Genomic DNA, 12,031 nt, shown 5'->3' on the forward strand with positions numbered 1-12,031 from the left:
GCTGAGAATCTTCCACAAAACAGAACTTCCATCTAATCTTCTTGGGAAAGAAAAAATGAAGTTTTAGAACTAAACTAAAAAAAAAGACATATTCAGTTCTCTCAATTCATAGCTAAGAAAATTAATACATTCACACAGAAGGTATTTCTGTCTTGAGAGCGACAGACAGCTAAATTCTGGTTTTGTCTTGGCAAAGCTCTGTTTACATGTGTGGCTTTGGAATTTACAGGATCCATACTACAACTGTTAAAAATTATGCCATTGCAGACACTGTTCTTTTTAATACAACAAACAAGTAATGTTATTTTAAAATGTCTTGCTCTTGAATTTCTGTGTTAAAGTGATTTTCTTGATTTTTCTTTGGCAAGCTTTGATCATTAGATTGATTTTTAAGACACAACATATAGCTCAAAGATAAATGTGGAATATAAAAATATAGTCCTTTGATATAGGAAGCGAGTTCTTTCCATTATAAATGTTTATTGATGTTCCTTTTTTCTCAGCAGTTTCTTTAATGGGCACTGTCATGGAAAGGAAATCTGAACTTATCACAGTATCAAAACTTTAAGCAGAAGTTCTGCTCTTCTGAGAGGATTGTGGGGTGGGGGCAAGAAAAAAAACCCTGTATTTCATAGTGAAAGGCAGAACCTTTGTAGTGAGAGAAAAGATGAACAGATCTTGGCTAGACAAGTACATAATGGCAGGATAAGAACGCATATTGAAATTTCTCATAAAATTGGAGTCTTTCATTGGAATGCCACCCATACAGGTTGGAACAGTTCACAAGTTTTGCTGCTTTGCCTCCTGTCTCATCTACACAGAGGCACTCAGCATTCTTTCTCAGCATTCCTCTGTACTCAGTCATGCAGGGAGAAAAATGAAGGACATTACTGACTGTGTCAGAGAGGTCACTTCTAGATACCAAGTGCAAAAGCAATGGATGCCCATGCTTGCCAGTCTTTGGTGTGATAATAAATTATATTCAGTTTCATACAAAGTTACAAAACTATCTAATTGCTGGACCTATTACGTGTGATATTTCCAGACCTCCTACAAGCCAAGCAGTTGCAGCATGGTCATTGTTTGAACAAGATATATCAAAGGAAAACGGAAGAATTTTATGAAGTCAGTGATACTTGAGATTAGCTGAATAAATTGCAGTACAGTAAAGGAGTTTACTGTGCCATAGTCGAGCATATTGAATGGTTGATATTACCAAACAAGAATTATTTGTGGCCCTTAAAAATCCAAAAGTTTCAGTTTTATTGTTGTGTTTTGGTTTTTGGTTGTTTTTGGGTTCTTTTCACAAGAGGAGAATGGATGAATTTTGTTTTGGTATTTACGCAATACCTACTCAGTGTCACTTGATGCAGTGTTCTTTATCATATCTGCCCTGAAGCTGTTTTATTGACTTAGTCTCCACTGTGAAACAAGAACTATTTTCTAACCAGCAGGTGATTGTACCTTGGTGGTGAAAAAGTAATTCCCCGTATGCATGATTGGTAAATTGCCTTGGGATTCATTGGCATAAAAGTCATTGCATGCAATGCTGTAAATCCCCAAAAATAATGGGTTTAGATAATATGTGGAAGATTTATATTCTCATTTATTGCCAGTTTTAGCTATTTGTATATTAAAGCTGCATAAACAAATCAAGGATCATTCTATTCCGGTCCAATATCAAAAAATGCCTTCCTGAATGCCTACAATTTGTAGTAGTTAAGTAATGTTAATCTACCTTTGTCGTGAAATAGAGATCAAAGTATACTTAGCCCTCAGACTAAGTATCTGGGTTTCTTATAAGCATGCAATCATTACAAAAATCATTATCAAACCATTTTAGTTTTCTTGTTTGATGAACCCCAGTATCTCAAAATCTGTGAAGAGGAAAGAGGAGTAATTGGGCTGTTACTCTGGGAGAGTGGGGTATCTGAGTACTGGTTTTGTTGAGAGACATGCTGACTAAACGTGTGCCTGTTGCTCAAGAGATGATGTGCATATGAGAGGGGTGATCCAAGTAAAACTGTTTATCAGAGTGCATCAGTCTCAATATCCAGAGTTTCTTCCCTGCTTTTTCCCCTCCCCCCAAGCAATTATCCCTAATCCAGAGGCTTTTCAATTTGCATATTAAATCAAAGTTTCTGTGCTACTTCAGGCAGGTACTACAATGTGTTCTTCTTTCCACATACAACTCTAGTCGCTGTGTTCTTTACTTAGCCAAGATCACACAAGACAGATTAGCAAAGTGCACTGTTCTTTGAAAGGGGCTATTTTGAGAGGCTCATCTATCTCCTTTCCTTGGCCTTGACTATTTCATTCTTTTACCCTTACAAAAGATTATAATCTGCAACTTTCTACAAAAGAGAAATGGCCATGGGGAACGTTTTCCGTAAATCAGGTTATGATATTTTCCAGATACATGTGCAGTAAAAGAGAAATAGAAATTTACAACATATGTAAAGTTAAACAGAATCAGCTTTCATTTGGAAAGTTAATTTTTAGATATTCTGAGAACACACATCACATCATATCACATCACTGTTATAATGTGTGGAGGTTTTAATGGACTTATAAATGTATATGAGTGTTAGTGTGTATATACATATACACTTACAAAATCAGTTTTCTGTGTAAATTATTTGTGAAGACCTGAAAAAATGTTTTATTAAGTCATTGCGAAAATCATTATTAAGGTTTTTTTACTTACTTTGCATCAGTCCTAGAAATTTTTCTGGAGTAAAACAATAATGAAGCATAAAGTATAATTAAAGTATCTCAGTTTGATGCTTTTATCATTATATATTTTGCTTTAAATTTCATTTTCTCAGTATGATTAGCTGAGCATGTCTAATAACAAGTGAATAAAACATTTCAATAAAAATTACAATTATATGCTGTTCCAATATAGTTTCTGGTATTGAGGTGACAGCTAGTATCAGCTAGTCAGGATAGAATAATATGTATTTCAGTGATAAAATCCCAGTTATTCAGAAATTTAGGGCTACTTTGGAATTCAATCAGGAGGCAATTACTGAAGAAACTAAGTTTAAGGCAAAATGGAGAAGTTTGGTAGTAGCTACTGAGAACAGAAGCTAAGAAGGTGCAAGTACATTAAACTGCAGTAATTACCAATATCCATATTTTGAGTTGGTGAACAGATATTTCTCTGGATGGATTCTTTCTTTTACAGTCACATTTAGATCTGTGTGCATGCATAGATACTTCATAAATAGCTATAAGCATTATTACTAATTTCATAATGAGAGCTTTAGTTTAATTTTAAAAAGCTTCTTTTAAATAGTTAGGGTCACACTGACGTGAAAAGTACAGGAGTGTAGTTCAAGATATGCTTTTACTAAGCTATTCACAAGAATAAAGCTTATCTAATTCTCTCAGACTGGGAAGCCCTCAGACTGCTGAGTATTTTAACCCCCTCCTGTTCCCCAGCCTGCTGCAGTCTACAGTGAGAGTACAAAGCTGGAGACCCCACATCTCCCCATTCAGAAAGCAAAGTCACATAACTGTCTTCCTACTCTTGGATATCATTTATCTGTACAAATTATATGTTAGAATATATACTAGGAAAATAAATGCCCGATCGATATACAGGCAAATCTTCATGTGCCTCTTATTTCTGAATTCTCATTTTATGAACTCAGGTAAAAATTTAATTAGAAGCACTGCTGTGGAGGCAAATACCTTGCCATTGTCAGAGAAACTGGGGTGGTTTTTTTTTTGATGTGTTTAAACAACCACAGCATACAATGTACTATAAACTGATTAAAGGTAGCAATAGATCTGTTTCTCATACCTGGCATAAGCAAATATTTACAAGAAAATAGGATGCAAGTAAAATACAGACAGAGATTACAGACTGCAGCATTTGTGCATGCTGTGCTAACACATTTTAGCAAGCCAGTCACGGAGTTCAGAGTCAGTCAGCAATGCCTTAACAACAGAAGTGAGTTGGTACATTGGTTCATAGCTCTGTGGCTATGAGGATCCATCAATTGTGCCATAAACTTAGTACCATTTCTGTGGTACCGTTTGAAGATGGAATCTGCTGAAGGCCAAAAGCTGATGAATGAAAACACAAGCAATTTACAAAAAATATTATCTGTGCTTCCCCCATACTTCTTCATAATAAAATTCTGCTTTCAGGACTAAAATCTCAGAAAGCACACTTTCTTGCTATCAAGTGAACACTGTAGATTCATCTTTTTTGTGCATTTTTTTCAAAGGCTTTCTGGCTAGCAAGTTTTTCTTTCAATATTTTTGGCTGACTCTGCCACTGATTTTCATTACATGTGTCACTATTACTACCGTATAATCTGAACATAAAAAACATGGTGCTGTAACAAATGACTTCACAGCATTGACAGTTATAGCAGGACCATTTCAAGGCTGATGAAAAATTTCCCAGAGAGATCTCAGGTCAGGTTTACATAAGCTAAACAGGAAATGATTGCCACCATTCACATTAAATCCTAAACGTTTTGTGTAACTTCATCTACATTTTATGTTCCTGCACGTCTCTCTGTCTTTCTCAGCTGATGAAATTCCACACTTTCTTAGATTAGAAAAATAAGTTTATGTTTCATGGTTTGTTGTTCTTGCTAGGCTCGACGAGGTTGGAGATTTTAAATGTATTATTTAAAACCCAGCAAAAAGTACCTTCACTTTTTTGATCGCTTGAATTTTACGTACTTTGTAAATTTTTATGATACCTAGGGGTTTGTTATTACTTTTTCCCAATGGACTACTAATGGAAGTTAGCCTGTCTAGCCCATGTGCTAGGTGCTGTTAGGATAAAACTGCCTTTGACTTTCACACCTCTCAGGGGACGAGTAATTGTTGTGTTCAAACAGCCTGTAATTGTGATCCCGCTGGCTTTCTCAGTACGCTTCTGGCTATTAGAATCATTAAACAACTCAGCACCTGTTAACAGCATTGTAAATATTCAACCCTGCTTGTGTGCAGGTTGAGTCCAATATAGGAGAAGGCTTACAGAGCCCAGCCTCATAAATTAGAGCTTCTGACAAGTCAATTATTGTGAAACTGGGCTTCACTGTGAAATAAATGAAATGGTGTGCTGATAAAAAGGTAGGCTGTCTGTTTATAGCAAAAGGAAAATAATGACTAGATGATTCAATGCAGTGGGCGTGAAACTGCATTGTTTTTATTCTTTATCTGTAATTAAATAGTTAGGTAATATAGCTTCATAGAGGAACTCACATACGATGCAGGGCTTATACTTGGAGCATGGCAATTTGCAAAATTCAACTCGCATTTATGCCTAAGCATTCAAAATACTGTCTAACGTCATGATACTTCTGGTTTTGCTAATGATTTTAACATAGTCTTTCTAGATGGATGGCTTTGCTGTTTATTAGGGGAAAATGTGCTGAGTGACCAAGAAGCTCCTGTGGGTGTGCTCAAAATTATATTTACCCCATTATAGATAACAGTGAAAACACACTGGTACCACTTCACTCAAGATTACAGACCGTTTAAGATTTTTCTTTACATAGTATTGTTTGCACTAGGCAGCTATATAGTTGTTCCTCTGACAAAAAAACTGCCAAGAATCAGCAAACTTCAAATTTGCACAATTTTAAGAAGGCATTATAATGCCTTTTATGATTAGAACTTCAGCGTGAAATACTGCAAAATGAGGCAGAGCACAAGATAAAATCTGGCTGAATTAGTGTCTTAAGTTACAGTCTCAAAAAAGAATTTCAGTGTATTGGCCAGATCTCTTCCTTTGTTTTATCAGTATTCATCAGCAGTGTTGTGGTACTGCAAATAACAGTGCTGAAATGATACAGTGAAAGTGAATACCATGACAACAAAGTCCCTTAATTATAATCATTTCAGTCATGTTATATTAAATATAGAGAAAAATACTAATGAATCATTAGTGCTTTAGACAGAAAAACAGAATCACATTTTCACATCCTTTACAATCTTCACATCCTTCAAATTACGTAGTTAATTTGCTCAATTATTTTCAGAAGGTAAATAAAATGTTATAAAGTAATCTGTGCTACTAAGCAGAGTCTAAATGTGCTTAGTGATAAGATGTCAGGGAGATAAAAGGTGCAGATGGAAATATTGACTCTCATGAACATTAAGTTGCACTGAAAACTCAAGTTGGAGTACTCTTGCTACAAATAAGATCTTTTTGGATAAGGCTAACAGTGAATGGCTACCCAGCACATTAATTAGTTAGTCAATGTTTTGTTCTTTGTTTTGTTTTCTTGTGGAAATAGCTATTTTTTAAATATTTGAGACCATCTCAATGTGAATCCATATAAAATATCACAGAGCTGAATATTCCACCACCATGTGTATACACTGTTGTGTATTCATTGTTGTTGGCTACTGTAGCTGACCTGATCCTGCTATAAGAACAGATTTTTTTAAATCTCTTTTTTATAGTAGTAATGTTTTACTTCAACTTTACCCAATTATATATTAACATACAAAGCATCAGATATTTAACCCCATAATTTGGGATTAACAACAAGGAAAAAACATCTGGAAATTACTGTACTCTTATTTAGCATGTTGGCTATTGCTATTCAAAATGATAAATGTTAAAAACTCTGTTTAAGAAAATAATAATGCAAATCAGATTCTGTCAGTGATACATCATATGTATATAAAAAACATAATTTTGTCTTTGAAATTTGCTAACAGCAGCATTACAGTAAACAAAATAGAGTTTAAATCACAGAATGGGATTCATCTACCTGAACAGAGCATCCACAACTGCATTGTATGAAGTTCTGCTTTTCATCAGTGATGACTTTTTACCTTATTCTAAAGGGAATATATAAAATACTTCAGATAAATAGTATTTTGCAAGTGCACGTTTCTTTCCATTGGCAGTTAAGGGAGTTAAAGACTAACTCAGGTGTAGGTATAACTATGTAAAATTAGCTAAAATGAATGTCAGCACATTGCTTTGCAGCCTGTGCACAAAATAACACTGGAAGAAGCTACTCCCCATTACAGCATTTGGTGGTGTATCCAGAGGGGATGCTGGGTGCATCGTGCCAGTGGGAAATTTTAGCAGAGCAACTAGTATGAAAAAAAGGAGAATGTTTCATCATTGCAGGACTCTCAGGAGTCTGTTTGTACTGTTTTGTATTCTACAGAGTTAAGTGAGAAGGGACAACCTTTTTACTGTGATTTTTAGCATTTCAGTAAATCATCATTTTTTTCATTTGCTCGGATTCCACTTGGAAATGGCATGATTTAATTGCCCTGCTTCAATTCAGCATCTTTAAACTTCATCAGCATGCTCAGTTTTTCTTTACTGCTCATTGAACTTAATTGTTACTTTCTGAATTGATGCTTCTGTTAAATCTATGGCACAAGTTCTTACTACATTTCTTTTTGGAGTTTTCTAGGTAAAAATTCTCCCTGAAATAATGCTATATTGTGTGAGTTAGAATCTGATAATATAGCTCAATTTCTGCAGTTAAGTAGTGCAGACTTCAGTCACTGGATACTTTTTATATGCTAGCATAACAATAGGTTTTGATATGCTTTATAAACTTTTTTCCTTCATAGGGATTACTAATAACTGCTGTTACTATGTATAGTTTACCTAAACAATTTTACTTGAAAATTAATGTGTTAAATAATTTTTTAACAATTTTAACTTTGAGAATGAAAAGACACTGAACTCTAACATAAAAATACCAGCATTTGGATTGGTGTATGGTTATTTTTTCAAGAGATGTCACTATATGCCTAGTTTTTGAGAGTTCCAGGATGTCAGAACAGCTGCTATCCTTGGTTGTTTTTTGGTTTTCTTTTTCCTTTCTCTTGAAGTTGAAATCCTGTTACTTATGTTAGTATTGATTCTTCACTTTCACACTTAGATAATCAGGAAAATGTACTTATGCAATCAGGAGAACTTTCCCACTAACAAAACATTGCCAGTCCAGTTCTGTTTGTATCAGTCTTTCTATTAATAGATAAATTACCATTTCTCCATATGTACATGCTCGTGTTATGTTAGTTTCTCCCACAAACCAGTTAATGATGAATTTCTTGTTAGACTATATAAGGGAATAGTTCTGTGTTTTAATTGCGTAATGTGAATACAGAAATGGATAATTCCTGATCCAAGTATCTGTGCATTATAGCAGCCTCATAAGTTCCCCTACAAGACGTTATTGTTCAAAAACTTCAGAGTGTGAAAAGTATTCATGAAATGCATCTGTTTTCAATTTTATCTAGTTACTATAATTTGGATGATGTGAGCCATGACACTATGAATAAGTACCTCTCAAGTCTTGTGGAGAAATCCCTCTTTGATTTGGAATGTTCCTACTGTATTGAGATTGGGGAGGTAAGTCAAATGTGTGCCTCACAAGATTCAGTAAGATGCATGCTCCTAAACATTGGGAACAGCAAGGTACACACATGGTAGTTTGTCTATGGAGCTATTTGTAAGACTTACTATGAAAACTGAGCTCAATTGGGATTGCAGCTAACTTATTGTGCTAAATCATTGTTGCTTTTCACTCTTGTAAAGTAGTCTTAAAATATTCTAAAGTTTTGTAGTAACTGAGGGAACTGGGGCTGTTCAGCCTGGAGAAGAGGAGGCTCAGGGGAGACCTCATCACTCTCTACAACTCCCTGAAAGGAGGGGGTAGCCAGGGGGGGGTTGATCTCTTTTCCCAGGCAACTCTCAGCAAGACAAGGGGGCACGGTCTCAAGTTGTGCCTGGGGAGGTTTAGGTTGGACATCAGAAAGAATTTCTTTACTGAGAGGGTGATCAAGCATTGGAATGGGCTGCCCAGGGAAGTGGTGGATTCTCCATCCCTGGAGATATTTAAAAAGAGACTGGATGTGGCACTCAGTGCCATGGTCTGGTAACTGCAGCGGTAGTGGATCAAGGGTTGGACTTGATGATCTCTGAGGTCCCTTCCAACCCAGCCAATTCTATGATTCTGTGATTCTACGAACTATTTATACTGGGCCAGGTATACAATCCATGTACGTTTAATTCCTCTTCTAACAGGATAACCGCAGCATTGAGCCTCTGGCATATGGACGCATTGCTTCCTACTACTATCTGAAGCATCCAACTATTGGGATGTTCAAAGATCAGCTGAAACCTGAAAGCAACATTGAAGAATTGCTCTCAATTCTGACAGTAAGTGTTGATATTTTTGTAATTTGAGCATATATAACTTGTGAATCTTAAAGACACGAGTGTGTGAAAAACAAACCAAAAAATTAAGAAAAGCCTTTCTTCCCTGAACTGTAATTTTTTGTCTGTTTTGAGTAATATACCTCAACCATTTTTTATGTTTGAAGTGTTTCATATAATCAAAACGTTAAAAGACTGTATACACCTGTTTCTCATGTCTCTTTATAGTGTTCAGCATTTATACAAATCTGATACTTATTTTTTCCTGTTAGGTATAAATGCCTGAATAGTAACCACAATTAACACAATAGTAACCACAAATTAACATCCTAAATCTGTATCAGGGCCAACTTGGAAGATACAGCAACTTTTAGAAGTGGGGGACAGGAAGACCTGTTCCCTAAACTGCCATCTTTTCTTTCTCCCAGCTGCCTCATGATCCCTGAGGTCATAAACTGTAATAATCCCAGCTCTTACAGTTAGTCTAGTGACTGTTACTTTTATATTCATTATTTTTTGACATGCTGCCAAAATTTCTCTGAGGAGAAATAGAAGGAGGAAACTAAAAATAGTGCTATTCAACAGTTTGCAGCTCAGCAAAACCTGATAAGCATTTATAAGGCTAGGAAAGCCACTTTTCTAGTACAGAGACTTTCTTTCTGATAAATTTAAATCACCTGCTGCAAACATTAAGTGTTACAGCTCAGAAATAAAGGCCACAGTAATCTTTTATAATGGAAAGTGTTAGACAACATAAATAAGGGACTTGCTTCCACTGACCCTGCAATATCTGTTCTTCTGTTGTTAGAAAACATTGCAAATGACATGAAATGAAATTCCGTGCATTTAGGTGAATTCAAAATAGCAATCAACTACAACTCCAGTATATTTTGTATGTAAATAAATGAAACTTTAAAGAGAAAAGCCCACCAGTGAACAGAAGTCAAATAATACACTCTTAAGTATTCAAAGTGAGAGCTTTACTCCACTTACTGCCTTTTTAAAATCCCTCCTTCTCTCTAGAGAAAACTCTCCATCAAGAAACTTAATATTTTTTTTAGATGAATTTGGACAGGAAAAGTTTAAGATTAGCATTAGCAGAGATGGCACTGCCTACCTAGTGAGCAGCATATGGAAGTTAAGTAATGGAAGCAGAACCTGGTGCTGTCTATCAGGACTGGCTCAGACTGAGCTCAGCCCAGACTCAGGGCTCCTCATCTATTTAAACAGATTGCAGCTATGAAGTACAAAGGTAAATGGCAAATATTTCTGTGGTAGATGAAACCTAGGATCCTACTGTTGGTAAAATTTAACATGAGATGGTAAAATTTAACATTCATTAATCTTGCTCTAATTCTTCCTAATGCTTTTTTCTTTTTTCTTTTTTTTCTTTTTTTTTTTTTTTTTTTTTTTTTTTTCTTTTTTTTTTTTCTTTTTTTTTTTCCCTGGATATATAGTCTTGGAAGTTGTCCATTTACCATCTTAAAAGGAATGAGAGTAAAAATAAAATTGTTTAGGGGCCAAAATATGCCATGTGTCAGTTTGAAAGATGAGAAGGATGTATGAATGTTGGATGCCAATATATTGCTGACAATTTTTCTTACTTTTTATGCAGATGTTGGTTTTCATAATCACTAGTGGAATTACTGTCATATTTCGTTGAAGGTGTAAACTGAAATGGTTTTTTCAGTAAGATGTAGTGTTGGAAATAATTGCCATTTCAACAGTGTTATTGCCAAGGATTTCTTTTTCCCCTAAAACACTGTGAATTAATGAGTTTTATAATTATGGCAGTTGCTTCACACCTCTTTTGTTAACCAATGACATTACATCTGCCTTGCTCCACTGGTGGCCTCCTCCTTCTTATTGAGGCATTTAGCAGTTTTGGCAATGGGGAATTACATGGCATGGGGTAAGTAGTCTAATTAGCTATAAGTGAAAATCCTGAGGGAAAAGGGTATTTTAAAAGTAATTTGAAGAATCTCTTAATGATGCTGGAACTGAAAGTTGTAGCTATAGTAGATAAAGGCCTGTTATAATTGCAAAACATAATTATAATATGATTATTCTGCTGATCATTGAATTTTAAAGTTTTGAATTTTCAACTTTGTTATTTAAGAATAATACTTCTCAAAGGCAATTGCAGGATTTTGTGCCTGTGATGTGAGGGGGTTTTTTTATTGGCGTTTACCATAATTTTAGAATCATAGAATTGTGCAGGCTGGGAAAGACCTTCAAGATTATCTTGCAAACCTTTAGACATTTACAAGTTGTCTGATGTGTATAAGGTAGGTAGAAGTGTCCAACTGTAACAAAAAAGTACTGATGATGTGGGTTTGAAATAGGATATATGCAAGTTTTTATCAAATTGTCAATGTGTAACTTGACATGGAGAAAAAATTAGTTTAAAACAAAACCAGGAAGATTTCTTTCAATAATTCAGGAATTTATGATCCTATTAAGAGTTTAAAATCAGAGTTTGAGTAAGGGATTATTGAGTTTCAAAATTATGATTTTGCCAGGCTGATGGGAATTCAGCAACTAATCTTTGCAACATATGTGAAAAAGTAGGTTTGAGCCATCCTGTATCTAGCACTGATGGAACTCTCAAAAAAATGACTTGATAGCAAGATTTATTTCCACTTAGTAGTCAAGACCATTCATAGTCTTCTCCAGTATCTGTTATTTTCTCTATTTTTATTTTCTCTTTTCTTCTGATCATCTGCCAGCATTTTGCAAGATCAAATGAATTTTTTTTAGCATGGTTTAGGGGTTGAAGTATCTGAAATATGAACAGGAACATGGCACATGGGAGCAGTTCTGCAGTCGTGCTAGAAGTGTACTGTAATAAGTGAT

General features: G+C 35.1%; 1 protein-coding gene across 1 annotated transcript in view; it reads left to right on the forward strand.

Annotated features, from left to right (window-relative positions):
• The window catches only part of ASCC3 (activating signal cointegrator 1 complex subunit 3), a 249,995-nt gene that overhangs the window by 201,303 nt on the left and 36,661 nt on the right, over nt 1-12,031 (forward strand). The window contains exons 35-36 of the mRNA XM_071741267.1: nt 8,257-8,368; nt 9,044-9,178. Of these exons, the coding sequence (XP_071597368.1) occupies nt 8,257-8,368; nt 9,044-9,178 (247 nt within the window). The remainder of the gene's footprint in view (nt 1-8,256; nt 8,369-9,043; nt 9,179-12,031) is intronic.

The sequence above is a fragment of the Heliangelus exortis genome, chromosome 3, assembly GCF_036169615.1.
Source record: "Heliangelus exortis chromosome 3, bHelExo1.hap1, whole genome shotgun sequence".
Classification (NCBI taxonomy): Eukaryota; Metazoa; Chordata; class Aves; order Apodiformes; family Trochilidae; genus Heliangelus; species Heliangelus exortis.